This window comes from Aquila chrysaetos, chromosome Z (assembly GCF_900496995.4).
Source record: "Aquila chrysaetos chrysaetos chromosome Z, bAquChr1.4, whole genome shotgun sequence".
NCBI lineage: Eukaryota > Metazoa > Chordata > Aves > Accipitriformes > Accipitridae > Aquila > Aquila chrysaetos.
In genome coordinates, this window is record NC_044030.1 from 49,670,930 (window position 1) to 49,687,315 (window position 16,386).

General features: G+C 37.4%; 1 protein-coding gene across 2 annotated transcripts in view; it reads left to right on the forward strand.

Annotated features, from left to right (window-relative positions):
* MLLT3 (MLLT3 super elongation complex subunit) overlaps nucleotides 1-15,501 on the forward strand; it is a 136,815-nt gene extending 121,314 nt beyond the window's left edge. For both annotated transcript variants that reach the window (XM_030005521.1, XM_030005522.1), the window contains exons 8-12: nucleotides 710-842; nucleotides 2,418-2,517; nucleotides 5,647-5,718; nucleotides 6,982-7,053; nucleotides 14,345-15,501. In XM_030005521.1, coding sequence (XP_029861381.1) covers nucleotides 710-842; nucleotides 2,418-2,517; nucleotides 5,647-5,718; nucleotides 6,982-7,053; nucleotides 14,345-14,476 — 509 coding nt within the window. In that variant the 3' untranslated portion in view covers nucleotides 14,477-15,501. The remainder of the gene's footprint in view (nucleotides 1-709; nucleotides 843-2,417; nucleotides 2,518-5,646; nucleotides 5,719-6,981; nucleotides 7,054-14,344) is intronic.
* Nucleotides 15,502-16,386: the final 885 nt, after the last annotated feature.

A 16,386-nucleotide genomic window follows, 5' to 3' on the forward strand; every position in this document is an offset into this window, starting at 1 on the left:
ACCAAAATCCCAAACTGAATTTAATGCATTTTTATGAGCAAGTCAAGCTTTGTACCCTGGAAAAGAGATAGCAAGTTGTTGCGTGGGATTGATGCACTTTTTACGTATGAACGTTGGCAAAGTGCTTACTTGACTTGAAATGGACCCTGAAATAAAGCTAACTATATAAAAAACAGGAAGACAAAGACTGCCTTGGCCAGTATGAGTTAGAATGATTCGTTAGACTCTGCTTCTCAATACATGGATTAACCTAACAAATGTACTATTACTGATGGATATTTCCCTGTAGATCTTTACTTACATATAATACCATTTGAGAAAGCAAAAAATGCTAAAACCCAGCAATGCAAAAGAATCTTGCTTCTGATAATAATAAAGTAATAGTCAATTTCTCCTGGCGTGACAGTATTTTACTTACTTCAGCTATGGTCCAGGCGGCCAATCGTGCAAACACTTGAACATATGAGTCACTTCACTATCATGAGTAAATGTATTGAAGCTGAGTTGTTCCTGTGAGTAGATGATTCATGGATAAGTCCCTGCAGCATAAGCCCCCGGTGCATTACTTAATTTGTTTAATGTTAAAGACTTTCCCCTCCCAACACTGTGCAGGGAGGGTAGTGTTCTATTATCTACAAAGCTAGGTGAATTGCCTGGAACACTGCAAAGTGAACTTCATGTGTGTATTTTATTGTCTCTGTTGTTTCAGGTCCATTGAGGTCTATAATGAAAGATCTGCATTCAGATGATAATGAGGATGAATCAGATGAAGCAGATGAGAATGACAATGATTCTGAGTTGGAACGACCTGTAAATACACGAGGAGGAAGCAGGAGTCGCAGGTGAATGTCTTGTGATTGCAAGTATCCTGGTGGCCAAGACATTGTGCTTGTTAGTAATGAGGTGAGGTCTAATGAGAGTGCTTAGGTCTAAAGAGTGCTGAGTAACAAATGGGCAGAGAATTCAGACTCTTTTTAAAGCATATGCATGTAAAACTGCCTCTTCTAAAAACTAACAGCATTAGCCATTCCCAATACAAACTATTTCTGTACTAATCCATACGGTTATGATGATCCTCATTCATTTGACTTTCCTTGATTTCATGCCATTGTGACTTCAGGGGAGTAGTCATAATTACTCTCTGGCATAAATGAGATAAAATTAAGTCCTTCAATTGCCGGATGAGCTATTCTGTACATAGTCTCATTTTTAAGATCTCTCTGCTTACTAGTTTTAGATTAGGTTGTTAAATTGGATCAGAATCAATGAAATTTGAATTTCAAGTAATTTCTGCAGTGCATGCAGCAGGTAATGTGTAAAAGTGCAGACAGAAGGTAAAGAAAGCAGATGTCACAGAAATTACTTTTTTAAAAAAGCTTGTGCATGCTAGCTGCAACCTTAAGAGGGTGTTCCAAAAAGCATCTATTCTTCGGGCAGCTTGAAGCTCCATCTGAATGTTGTTGAAGGTTATGGAAAACCTGAAACAGTCTCTCTTGAACCTTTCCATAGCGGGTTCTTTATCTGATCCACAGGGTTTTGCTGTGAGTGCACAGCACCTGAGTGCTGTGTCAGCTACTGCTTAAATGGGAAGGTAATAGGAAAACACTGATGAATGTCAGCTGCTCCCCTTGTGCACTTTAGCAGCTGGAATCAAGGAGAAAAAGACCATGATGACTATCAGTTTGAGAATTTGTTCCTGTCAGTGATTATATAAAGGATTGTTTCAAGCTCAGTTTGTCTCTAAATGTGGTGATTTTGTTTCATTTTTTTAACAATACCTTAAGACTAATGTTTCTCTACCTTCTTTTTATCCCAAATAACTTTTTTTCTTTCTTCCAACAAACAAATGCTCCCTGTTGTTCCTACATAAATGAAGGGTGAGACTGATTAGGAGCTGAGCTTTTTCATGTGGCCTCTCCTGAGATACTAACTTCCTAAATTTTAGCCAGGAAAAAGAGTGTTATTTATGATGAGAAACAAGGAACTTTTCAGTGAAACACTTGTCCAACTGGGAAGTACAGCTGTTTAGAAAGCTTTCAGAAGAGCAGAAAAGTAACTCTAAAAAACATTTTCCTTCTTCCATGAGGCTATGAACCAAGATACAGACTTGCTCCAGGACCATAGGGAACAGCAGTGTAATGTTGTAAATATTTAACTGTTTCTGTAATGTTAGCTGCTGTTAACCGGACATGTCGTCTCAGCCAAATGCAGGCAGACAGCCTCGTTCTCCATGCTACACAGAGCTTTTTCCAGCGTGCAGCCTGCTCAGATGCCTGTCTTCCATGTGACCTTGATTAATGATGGCTTGCTTAGCAAGGGTTCTTTCTTAGTGTCCTACCTCAAAGTGCAAGCTCTGTTCACTCCTGTTAACAGCCCTTTGTCTGGAGGTGTCATCTTTTGGCTCTGTTTTTCCATAGGGTTAGTCTGAGTGATGGCAGTGACAGTGACAGCAGTTCAGCTTCCTCACCACTACATCAAGAACCAGCACCACCTTTACTGAAAACCACCAACAACCAGGTAAAGTCAGGGTTCGTAAATGCAGTCCTCGGGAGCTGATAATGACATTCTGATTATTTTGGTGCAGTTACTTAGTCTGTAAACTGACATAAAAGCTTTTTTTTCAGAAGTAGTATTTGGTTTAGCAAATACTATAGAACAAAGTAATGTTTTCATCAATATTTTAATAAATGTGTCCTTTCTGTATGAATTAGCTTTGTAAGGGAAACAATGCAAACTGGCTTTACAGCATCAGTTGTACAATTGATACAGATTTGGGTTTGTATTAGCAGTAGACATGGTTCACATCAATAGGCTCATACTCAGGAGTTCATTCATCTCTTCCCCTCTCCCTCACCAGTGTTCATCTAGAAGATACAGGATTTTTTACTTCACTAGAAAACACAATAGTTCTTACTTCAGTATCAGAGTGCTTGTTCTGTATCTGTAAGAGCTAACTGTTATTTCTGAGGTAGGAAAGTAGAGTAGTTTTTCTGTTTTCAGAGAAAAGAAATGAAATAACCTGGAGCTACAAAATACATCAGGGACAAATCAGAATTAGAGTTTGGGACTTACCTCACCCCCAGTCACCAATAAAGTAAGGCTCTCTAAATACAAAAATTAAACATAAAAGCTGATATTCTTTTTTAAAAAAGCAGAATTTATACATCATTTGTCACTTATTTTAGGGAACCATAATTCACTCCTAGTGTCAGTTGGATCATACACAAAGTAATAATGAAATTTACTGACTGGCAATAAATGACTGCTTACAGTATTGAAAGTTAGAATAGTGTCTACATGTATTAACAGGAGTTTGTGGTTTAGATGGTGAATTTTATGGATAAGTTTTTCCTATATCTCTTAGGTTAACTTCTTCACTTGTCATTGTTTTTCTAATAAGGTTTCCAATACAAGCTTAGTGATAGTGCAAAACCAAAACATTATTATTCATGTTGGTTAAGTTGAGATACACTGTGGAGTTAAAAAAAACTAGCAAGTAGTTTGTACACAGGCAGAGGAAGGAGAGTCCATGTCCAGAAAGCATTCTTATTATCCACCAGAAACTCTGTAGGCTTTTCTAAGTTGATCTGTACAAAAGTTACAAGTTTTTAAGAAAGAGTCTTTGGGGAAAAAAGCAAACTATAAAGATGAAGAATCTTGCATTTACTGGAGACATAAGCACAAGGAAAATAAAACACCTGTCTATGGCTTGTTGTTTAATGAAGACTAACTTCTACAGAGGCAATGTAATTGTTAAGTAATTTTAAGTCTCAATATCAGCAGCCCACTCAGTCACATCTTTCATGTTCCTTTCCCCTTTGGTGATCTAACAGAAGGTCTACCTGTGCATTTAGAAACTCCAAGCAATAGCAGTGTGGCAGCTAAAATTGAATGTCACATACCTTCTTCTATTTTTGTAATTGAGATGAATTTTATAATTGAGCTGAAAAATAGAAATTTAGGGAAGCATTATGAGAATTCAAATTGTATGGACCATAGCCACATTTGAAATCTCTGCTTGCCAGGATGATGCTTTTGACTGATGAAATCAGGCTTGTGTTGACTGAGTCCATTCATAGAACTAAAGAGCTAAGATAGAGTTAGTATTTCTATAAGCTTCCTCAGATGTGATTAGTGCTAAACAAGAGTGTTTAAGATGTTAGATTTCAACTACACATCAAGAGCACTGTAAGGAAGCAACTTTTTCAAATATACTGTCTCTTTGCTAAGGTTCTATTTGAAACCAAGAATTTTCTTCCTTTAAAAACAAGAAAAGCATCTAAAAGGTACTGGATCCATGCCTAGAGGTCTGCTTTTTTTCAAAACAAGGCTTTTTCTTCCACTGGCCTACACAGCAGTAACTCCAGGGGCTGTTGAATTGAAGAACTGGGATTTTTCTTCGGAAAAGTATGTTTTGCTTTCTGGCCACGCATCACTCTTGGCTTAGCAAATCCTTACGTAAGGTTAACTCAGATCTGCAGTCACTTTCTCTATATAGGGAAATAGCTGCCTTCCTGCTGAATTCTTATGGTGCTGGTCAACCTGGGAGGCATATACTCAATTTTAGTCATTTATACTACGGAAAGTAGAAATTGAATGGAACTTACAGAAAGCTGTTAGTGAGACTTCTTGCTAGTCTAGAACACTTGCTTTTACAGACTTTATTTCCTTGTTTTATTTGCTGAGTTTTATCCTGTGTTGTGACTGTCCAGTGTGGTTTCGGAGATAATCATGCTAGTGATGTTAGTCTCACTTACAATGAAATGTAAAACAAAATCTCCCATCATCTGTGATCATTTATTTTCCTTTGATGTTTTTCAGAAGAACTGATCATATTCCAGGTTAGGCATGACATGGTGATTTTTTTTTTTTTTTGACTCTACTTTTAACTTTAGAAAATGTGTGTTGTGTGTGGAAAAATTGAAAGGATAATCAACAGTTCTGTTTCCCCAAAATATTCCTCACCTTAGTCCTAAAATTTTCATATTAAGCATGGTGTTCTGCTGCTTATTGACATGCTCTTCTTGACTGTGGTTCAGTATTGGATGAAGCGTTCTTGGTTTGTATATGTGACAGTAAATGGCTTTGGATGGCATTGAAGGAAGGGTACCACATAAGTGCAAGAGAAATTACCATCCAACACTTTTTTTTTCAGTTACAACTCACGTGGTCATTTCAAAGACTATGTTTCAAAATTGCTATTGTAGAAGAAAAGAGACAGCATTGGGGAAAAAAAAAAAAAAAAGAACAGGAAAAATATACTGATGATGTGACATTTTGAAGGCACTGGAGAGTACCTCAGCATCATTTTGTATCTGCAAAATCAGACATCTTATCCTACCATCATACAAAAGATATAAAAAAAGTGTTGAGGAGGCTTTAAAAGACATGAAATTAATTCCTTTAAGGATTAATAATATCAACATCACCTCATTCCAGCAGCTCATTTTCTGCTGTAATCTGCTTTTTTTCTGAAAAATATAAGTAGGTTGTATGGATTAAAGAATAAAAAGCTCAGTTTTGAGTTTTGATTACATTTTCCCCAGCTGTTACATTCTTTGTGTTATTAATTGATAGCAGAATTTTTCATGTGTAATTGTATCCAGTGATGCATTTAATTTTTACAGGATTTTCTTTCTTTTCCAGATTTTAGAAGTGAAAAGTCCAATAAAGCAAAACAAATCTGATAAACAAATAAAAAATGGGGATTGTGATAAGGTAAATGACAATGAGGTAACAGTGAACTAGTCCAGAATGTGATATTAATGGATTTACTAAACACTAACCTTTGTTACAGAATGAAAATCTTAGTAATTAGTATCTTTGCTTTGGGTTCCTTTAGGTGCAGATTTTTTTTCTTCTGTGCTATTTTGAAAGTGTTTTCCTTCTCTTCAATACATGTGGTGATTTGGCAAATGTCACCAGTTGGGAATCTGCGATCTATTATTTATTTTATCTACTTTCTACCATGAGTTTGCATTGTGCTTCACAGATGAAGTGATAATTTTTGAAGAGGAGAATTCACAGCTGTATTCCTAGCCAATAAATCAATCAATTAAAGATATATATATGTTTTCCAGAATCCTTTCTGAAGGCAGTGCATTAGGAAGTGGCAGTGTGATTTAGCATGTTAACTAGAATGGTATGAACCAACATTTAAGACTGAGAAAGACAGTTTTGTTTAAAATCATGTCAGCTGGCCATAGGTAAGAGCTCTAAGTCCTCGTCTGAGTGAACATAGCATGATTTCCCAGTGTGGACAAGTTCCTCTGAAGGTTCATATTTTACAGGTATTAGTGTCAATTTTGTGATAATGTAAGGCAGGAGACCAAAGTTTCAGTATCTGTTGCTAGATTTTCAGTGGCCTGATCCATATGCTTTTTGGTTTCTTAAGCTGGGTGCCGTATCTCTCTCTGCTTGAAGGAAAAAAGGTTTCTGATGGCTCAGGCCGAAGGAGAAAGTTGATAATTGGGTGGAGAGGTGGGACATGTTTGACATCCCAGGAAGAAGGACAGTGGAATTTACCATTGGATTAATCTTTCTTGATCTTTCTCCCCTCCTACTTCCTTGCTGACGCAGAAAATTAATTATGTAGCTTTAGAGAAAAAGAGGGGTTTGATTTTGTGCGTTTGGATTTGGGTCTTATGTGGAAAGATGGGAGATGTTTTTTAAAGATGCTCTTTTGGCATCCCCAGTCTGACACTTTTTGCCACAGTTGAGATATAGACATTATCTTCTACAGCAAAGGACCACCTAATAAGATTTTCATTGGCATTAAGTATCTAAGAAAACCAACAAAAACTTATATTTGGGTTGTATTAAGCTAGAAAAAGCTAGAATACTAAACAAGAAAATTTAGCTCAAAGAAGATTTGAAATAAAATTTTCATTTGTATTGTTTTTGAAGACATCTGAAGTTTTTAAAATACATAGCTATGACTTAATTAACAAGTTGTTTATGGGGGGGGGGATTTGTTTCTAGGCATATCTTGATGAACTAGTAGAGCTCCACAGAAGATTAATGACATTGAGAGAGAGACATGTACTGCAGCAGGTGAGGAGCACTCTCATCCAATATCACAGCGTGCTCATTGAAATTGTGAAGTCACATCTATTTTTTTTGCCTTCATCTAAAACTTTATAATAATCAGGTTTAATAACCTTCAGGCCTCTATAATCCGTATACGGCCAATCACTACTTTCAGTATAGTTTAGGGAATTTTTATACATACTTTAAATTGTTTTGTCACACTAAATGACAGATTTTTTAAAAAATGCCTATCTGAGCTAAATTTTTATCCAATTCTTTGTTACATTTCTCAACATACTGTATCAGTAATTATGAAAACAGGATGGGAGAATGGATACAGCTCTGCACCATGACTTGATAAAAATTGTGTTGCTTTTTCCTGAAAATGACTGGCGCTTTCTCAGAAACAATTAAAAATGTTTTCTATGGCAAACAGAAAACATGGAACTCAAAGCAAAACTCACTTTGGGGAAAACCACAATGTATTTATTGAGTCTTCTGAAGTCATCGAATGAGTAAAATATGAAAATGTGCAAACCAAGAAGGCTCCAAATTTATTGAAAGGTTATGCAATTGTAAGAACAAAGAATAGTATTCTTTGTTTTGGGCAGCATTGGCAGGTACTATTGAATTACAAACTATGAAGATTAAACAATAAGTGCTGTTAACAAAGCAGATGTAACTGTAGCACAGATGGTTTTATTATGTTTAGCGCAATTATGTGCCAGTTGTGGACATGTCATAGAGAGAGAAATTTTTACCACTTCTAAATGACTGCAATCACTCATCAAATTTCTCAACACTTGGATAAGTGTGTTAAAAATATTTTGTAAGCCCCAGCATTAACCTGTTCATTAGTTCAGGCTCAATATTTTGAGTGAAGATCAGGAAACAATTGAGACATCAGTGAAAAGGAAGACCTTCGTTAAGGATATTCTTAGTTAAAGAGGAATTCTGACAGCTTTGTCAGGTTTCATAAGTTACAATACATAACGATGCATATTGGTTATCTTTCATATTTAATGTACTGTTGTTTCCCAGGTTCCCTTTTGTCTACAAAGGGAACCAAAGCACACATTTAGAATGCTGGCAGAGGCAAATTTGGGGGAAACTGCTGTGCAGGAGGCTAAAAGGTAGGAATTGCAACACCCTGTCCACTTTACATTATTCATTAATTCTTAGAGAGTTCATATAAAAAGTGAATCTGAAAAAGCCACTGTGTTGTAAATTCACACCCTGTCTTTGCTTTCTGAGCACTTATTTTGCCAATTATCCAAGGCATAGCTTTTGAATGGTTTCACTTCTGGTAGACCTCTGTAGCCAGTATTACCAGCTATCAGTATGGAACTGCACCACTGTCCTAGCCCGCACAGTCTGGCCATAAATCCAGCTTTCACTGGGGCTGTATTGACAGCCTGCAGGGCATAGGGCTTAGGTGGTTTCATGTGTAATCTTGAAAAAGAAAACCATCTTCAAAACCTGTTATGCAAAGCAAAGATAAAAACATGCGAGAAACGTTTTTTCCCCATGAGGGTGGTCTAACAGTGGAACAGAATCCTGGAGAGACTGTGCTGTCTCCATCCTTGCAGCTTTTAGAATCCTGACTGGATAAGCCCAGAGCAGCCTTATCTGATCCCATGGCTGAGCCTGCTGGGGGCGGGCCTGGGACTAGCAAAACCCCTTCCAACTGGAATTATTCTGCGATCCTAAGAAATATTTTCCAAGCAAATAGGATGGTTCAAATTGAATTCATAATCCTCTTGCTCATCTAGTAGCATTTAAGTGTATTTGGTGGGGAAGAAATACTCACCTTTGTTAGAAAAATGATGGGTTCATCCACTAAAGCTTCTTCAGTCTGATGTTAGAGTACTGTTATAATCTGCTTCATGAGAAATAACTAATATAAGGAAAAACTGTGTGAAAAGAGACATAAGTGAGCTGGAAATTTGGAGTATCCTATTCTGAGTAAATGAACGAAGGACAGTATATTCTTGTGCATTTTAAACTAAAGATAGACCTTTTCTTTTCTCCTGAGTGTATTTATCAGACAAGAGAAAGCATTCATTCGTTGACCTTCGCCTCACAACTCTCATGAAGAGTATGATTTTAGTACTGTAGTCCGTGACTTCTCGTAGCCTAGTGTTTAAAATAGTTAGGTTAATGTAGAATCAATGTGGCCTTGTTTTCTGGGGGACTGTTCTTGCAGATTGTTTCCCTTAGTTTGGAGTGTGTGTGGTGTTGATACAGCCCCAGTGAAACCTGGATTTATGGCTGGACTGTGCAGGCTAGGACAGTGCAGGTGCAGTTCTGTACTGAGAGCTGGTAACTGCGTAATACTGGCTACAGAGGTGTAGCAGAATTCAGTGGAAGAACCAAGTTACTTGCCAGTTGTCTGTTAGCCAGTCTGCACTAGCCAATGGTCTATGCTGTTATAAAACAAATAATGCAGTTTAGTTTTAAAGTCTTTAATCCCTTAATATTCTGCAATTCATTAGCTCATATGATTTGATAAGTTTACAGAAATATGTTCACAATATTGAATGGATAACTTGCAGAGCATCAGTGCCTCTCTGCATTATGAATAAACTGTCATCCCATCTTTAATGTCCTTACTGCTTTACAGCTATGTAATTAATGTAAAATACTTCCAGTGAGCACAAAAATAAAAAAGTACAAAGCTGAGAAAGTTTTTAGGAATGAATGTGAAACTTCTAGACCAAGAAATACAAGTATATAAACACTACAGAAGGTACAAAGGTCAGGAGAGCAAGGCGTAAAACTGTGGAAAGGGATGGTGGTTACTACATGAGAAGAGGGATTGAGCGCAAAAATATGCAACAGAAAACTGTGAATAGCTGCAAGAGTTTTAAAGGTGGTGGCGGTGTTGAAGTGGAATGGTGGTGGAGTTGTCTGTTTCTGAGTGGTGATTGTCATCTCTTTAGTTTATATCAGGGCAGGTAATAATCTCTTGCACATGTCAAAGTCTGCTACCCACAGACTTTTAGGGAATTTTTAAAGAAGGAACTTGCAAGAGAAGAAAGACAGCATTGATCATTCAAAAGCGCTGGCTTTTGAAACTTATGCTGAGGAATGTGAGAAGGAGAGGACAGGTTTTTGCAATCTCAGTTGTTACCAAGTCCATAGGCATGACAGCAAACAGGAATGCAGCCAAGTTAGAAATGAGAAAAATGTATCTGTTTGAGAATGTGCCTCTTTCCCCAAGAGAGGTATTTGTCTTTGAGACACTTTGTTAAAGGAAGCTGAAATAAATCCACAAAAAAGAGGGAGGAGGCAGGAGAGATGTAATACTGAACTGCAAGTGCCTGGATATGTAGCTAAGTAATCCTGATGTAAAATGATACTTGCAGATATGTAAGAATTGCCCAAGAGGGAGAAGGCAGGTGAAAAAGAACATTTGACCCAGAACTTAGTCCTGTGAGAATTACCTGAGCAATTTTTATGTGAATACTGGACCATGGCTAGACAGAAATTGGTCTGAAATTACATTTTAAAAGAAATCTCTCTCCCATCTCTTTCACTGTGAAGAAAGGGTTTGGGATTTACGGTGATGAGGGGTTTGGTTTTGGTTTTGTTTTTTTTTTTTAAAACTCTGTGATTTCCAGTGAAATAGTAGAGGTAACTGAGTCTGCAATCAGATGTTAATGCTGCATGTCCCATATATTCAAATTTGGCTGGCTAAAGCTGGGTTCTTAACTCTGCATTTTCAGTGCAGATGATATTAGCATGACCCCATGAAAGGCAACAAGATTTCTGGTAAGACTTTGCCTCTTATGCTGAGGCATCAAGTCATATCTTCATCTGGTGAAAAATCTCCTTAAAGCCAGTACACTAGACAGCACAGGCATAAGGAAGAAATTGAGAGTATGCAGCACTGCTGAAGATTACATTGCTTGTGTCCACAAGGTGCTTAACTTCAGATGGCAACTATCTTCTGAGAATTTTCTGCAAGAGGCAGCTTGCAGTTCTGGAAACTATCACATGCCCTAAAACCCTCCATAAATTGAAAAATGAGTATGTCATTAGTTGCACTTTGGCTTCCTTAAACACACACATTCATTTGCTTGTTTAAAGGCAGATAAATAGTTGTACTATGGTGGATAATGATGAAACTGATCTGGAGAGACATGTAAACAGAGATGTACATTACAGCAGAAAAATAAAGCTTGCTACAGCAAGAACAAATGGGATATTTTTGTTTGCAGCCTGAGCTCTTGGAATAAAGCCGTTTAATGCTGTGTTTTTAATATCATAACTGTCAGACTTCCTGGCAAATAATCTCAACCTTTTATTCTTTTTCAAGTATTTCTGAATAGCATAAGGATTCATATGCTAATACTGTAAGTCATGAATTCCTCATTGACTGGCACACAGGCAGGTGTTTTTCATTGAGCTGTCTGGGTTTATCTTGATACACTTTTGTACATCCATTAAAACTTTGGGGGTTCATTTCAGTCTGATTTACCAGGTGCCCTGACATAGTGGCTATATTTCTTGAGGGCTGGATGAGGGATATGTTTAAAATGTTTGTATTTCCCTTGGCCTAGAGCTTAAAAGCCCAAAGCAGAACCTGGTCAATAGAAGTGCTTATCAATTTTTTTTAAATATACAGCGCTGTTTAAAAATACATGTGTTAACACTTTTATGTAATCTTTGTTTCTAAAATCAGTTCTATTGCTGTGGGGGCTATGAGGGGTCATATTCTTCCACTGTAACACAAGGAAGCGTTAGACAGAATTGTTCAGTGTAGCTACATCTTCCTGGCCTCAGTTTCTGTAAACTTCTTGTGCAGCCATTTATTTATCACACAGTAGATATTCAGAGACCAAGCCTGAGATTAGATTCCTAACTTTACAGAAGAAGGCTGGATTGAGTCCTTAGCTTCTCTCTTAGATGAGGCCCAAGAGAGTGCCAAAAATGAGAATGAGAAATAACACACATCAAAGTTTCCTTCTGGTAACAATCCGTTTTGTCCCATTTGATTTTTTTCTCTCGTGTTAATTGCAGAACAGTAGGAGATGGAAAAGTGTTACAAGAATCTGTGAATCAACAAGTGGACAAATGAAATTGACAATTTTATATTAAAAATTCCCATATGGAAAAAAATTAGAGCCAAGAGGCACAGGTTTAAGTGAAGTGTTAAAAAGAGCAGGATTGTTCCTAAGTACTTTCAGAATTTTGGACAGCTGCAAACCAAATTAAACAGATTTTACTTTTATTTTTTTCCAACCTGGAAAATGGGAGATGATTGGAAATGGGAATTTTTACTGTAACAGGCATTTCCCTCTTATTATTTTATCTGGTTTTCATTCTGTTTAATCCACCCTAGGCTGTGTCATTCCATGCCTGACAATACACTTGAAGTTATTTCATTTATCATCAACATAGTCTTTTCTTCTGTGGTCTGAGGAGAAAAAAACATCTGTTTACATAATGAAATGGGGAGCAGAAAATTACAAAAGATTTAGCTTAAATTAATTTTTCTTTTTCAAGTTGGTATATTCCTACCAGATTTGTCATTTTAAGGTACGCTCTGTAAGCCATGTGTGCGTACATCTGTATCTCCTCGAGCTGTGGAAAAGGAATTACAGTCAGAGTAATAAAGCTCAAACAAGCAAAGAATAGCTAGCAGCAGTGTTTTGAGTGGAGGTATATGTGCAAGCCCTAGAACTAAATGGGTTTCAAATTGAAGGAAGGGTGCAAACAGGCCGTTGAACTTAGCCTGAGCGCTGCAGAAGGGATGGTTGGAAAGACTGAGCAGAAGAGGAGCATTCTGTCAGGCCATGAGAGAACTACTCTCTACCCTCACTACCCAGAGGCCTGCTTCAGGATGGGGTGCCTTTCTGTGTGCTCACTTGGGACGTCTGTCTCTTGCAATGAAACTGTGCATAAGAGCTTCATAGCCATAGTGTGTTGGCATTGTGTTAGCCCTACCTGACAAATAATGCTTTGGCTTTCCAAGATGTTGAATGGGTTTTTTAGGTAGGTGCACATCCTATCACTTAACATATCTGGAGTTACTTGTTACCGCAATTCAGTGTTGAGTATGACCACTCTTTAAAATTGTAGACTTCAATTCAGAGACTAAAAATGTCACAACTGCAGAAAGGCACAACTTAGATATGTACTGTTGATTTCACAGAATCATAGAATGGTCGAGGTTGGAAGGGACCTCTGGAGGTCATCTGGTCCAATCCCCCCTACTGCTTAAGCAGGGACATGTAGAGCCAGTTGCCCAGGACTGTCAGACGGCTTTTGAATATGTCCAAGGATGTAGACCCCACAACCTCCCCGGGCAACCTGTGCCAGCGCTCTGTCATCCTCACAGGAAGAAAGTGTTTCCTGATGTTCAGAGAGAACGTCCTGTGTTTCAGTTGGTGCCCATTGCCTCTGGTCCTGTCACTGGGCATCACTGAAAAGAGACTGGCTCTGTCTTTACACCCTCCCTTCAGGTATTTGTATACATTCGTAAGATCTGCCCTGAGCATACTCTTCTCCAGACTGAAGAGTCCCAGCTCTCTCAGCCTTTTTTTGTAGGAGAGATGTTTTAGTCCTTATTCTTCTCAGGAACTCCTAACAGCTCTTCTGTTTGCTGTTTGAAAGCTGTGAATATATATTAAATAGTCACCCCAAGTGAACTTATGCCATTGGTAGGAGTCTTTCATGGTTGATTTAGTTTAAAAAAATTTGATTTAAGTCTGTTACTCAAGAAATAACTGCTGGTATGTGAACTAACAGTTGATGTGAGAGCTCTTGAATACACTTTTTTTGTTTGATATGGACTAGATTCTATAAGGATTTCTTTCTTTCCCTTGCTTGCAGGAAGGCTTATGCCAGTTATTTTCTAAAGTAACCTGCTTAGCAGCTATGCAGACAGTAAATATTCCAGACAGAGATATACTTGGGTTTTTTTTATTTGTTTGGGCTTGCGGGGGGAAGGAGGGACTTTTTTTTTTTCTTTTTTCTTTTTTTTAAAGACTGACTTAGAAAGTATGCGGATTTTTCTTTTTAACATTTGAAAAATGTCCTACATGGTTATGTTTGCTGGAACAGCAGATGGGTAGGCTGGCATTATGGTTGGTAATGATCTAAAACAAAGACAAATGAGGTACTGTAGTCTGGACCATAGTTGTGCCAGAAAGGAAGTGAGTGATAAGGATAATGGTTTAACCTGCAAGTGTTGGGGCAGTTGGGCTTGTTTTATGCCATTCATACGATACTTAGTGGCATGTTAATATATGCAGTGGGCATGTAAAACTGCTGAAATTTTCAGCTGTGTCTTTTTTTTTCCTTTCAGATAGTAAATCTTATAGAAGAAACTGGACACTTTCATATCACAAATACAACCTTTGACTTTGATCTTTGCTCACTGGACAAAACCACAGTCCGTAAACTACAGAGTTATCTGGAAACATCTGGAACCTCCTGAGGATTCAGCATCTGGCTGCATCAAAAACTGTTCTTTAAATGAAACATTCAGAATGATGCAACCAAAATGAGGAGAAAAAACAAAATAATCCTCTTCAGCTTTATTTTTCGTTAAAGCCAGTCATCATCTCTTGATAACGGAGAGGAAAAGTGACAAGATCAGAGGACTGCTCTTCTCAAGAAGAAAATGCTCTGGAAGAGTTTGCCTGGATAGCCTTGAAAAACAAACACACAAAAACAAACAAAAATACTTGGTCTTAATGAATGTGTATGGTATCATGTATCTCTCTCTGTGGTGTTCCAGTCCACAAGATGAATGCATGTTCAACACACTGCCTTATTACCTAACTGATCTATTTATTATTGCATACATGTATTCTGAAGTCAATAAGTCATTGAATGACACTACCAGATGTTGCAAGTAGTGGGGTCCCATGTGTGCTCTTTTGATGCAGTACTATCACAAGCCTAGTGACCTTATTCATGTTAAAATGCCACTTCTTGCTGTCTTTCTCTAGTCACTTAAAACACTACAGTCTTGTTTCCACTTCTGCAGTTCCAGGAAACAAGATAGAAAGTTGGGGACCAAACAACAGTCCTATATTTTGTTTCCTGTCTGCCACAGTGGGGTGGACCACAGAAGGTTGGACTGCAGGTCCTTGGTTCTATCCATTTATTGATCTTGACCATGGTAGAAACTGCACCAAATAGGATCATATGACTTGCTGTCTAGCCTTAGTGAGTAAACCAGTAGGACTTTCAACAAAATATTTTATGTATACTGTCCTGAATCCAGCATCTTCTGCAGTCTACATTCTTGTGTCTGTTTTAATGTTATAAAATTACATAGATATATAGGAGTGAAGGTGTTCTTCAGGATCATCATAAAAGAAGAAATACTGGTCCTGTCTTCTAAGGAACCGTTGTAGAAAATTCTTAATTTGGAGCTATTTATTACTACAAATTTCAATAGTCCTCTGCTGCCAGTTTGTGACTCACTGTTACCATAAAACTATTTGCATAACATTTTTGTTTGTTCATATAGTATATGGTCTTCTTAGTTTGTTTGGGGGTTTTGTTTCTGGTTTTGTTGCTTTTTTTTTTACAACTAAATTAAAACCCTTTATTTGAAAAGAAAGAAATACGTTATTGTACAGTTACATGTTGGAATAAATACATATATGATGTGTCGTATATATGTGTATATGTGTATACACATATATATGCACCTGTGTGTGTGTATATATATATGCACCTGTGTGTATATATATATATATATACACACACACACATGCATGTATGCTTTTTACACTTTCTAGATTTTGATATCTGTTCAATAACCTGCTTGTGTTTCCAGAAGGATTTCTTGTCTGTAAAAATGAGTATTCTTTCATACCATCTGTTATTCTTTAAAATCATGATCTTTGTTTATGCATGATCAAATAAGAGGATGTCTACTGAGTTTCACATCAAAGCTCCATGCTCTCCTATTGCTGATGGTTTCTTGATGAAATCATCACCCTTATATTACAAATTCAAATCCCCAGTGAAAAGAGAAAAGAATTAAGAAAATACTTCTGGATGCAAAGGTTTATTCAGGTGTACCAGCCTTAAAAAATGTATCTTGTTTCTGGACAGGCCAGTATGTCATGTGTATGCTTATATGCCACATGTAGTCTGTATGTGTAGAGCTGAACAGTAGTATCTGTACAGCTTACTGTTTCATGCACACAGTCTGTGCAGCACTGTAAAACTAAATTCCTATTGGGGGTATTTCTTATTCCAATCGTAAATCTTAGTATTGTTTCTTTAAGTCCAAAGAAAATTTTACACTTCACTGTTTTTGAGAGGGGAGGATACAGGTTGGGTTGGGGGGCTTTTTTCTTATTTAAAATGTTGTTTGACCACACT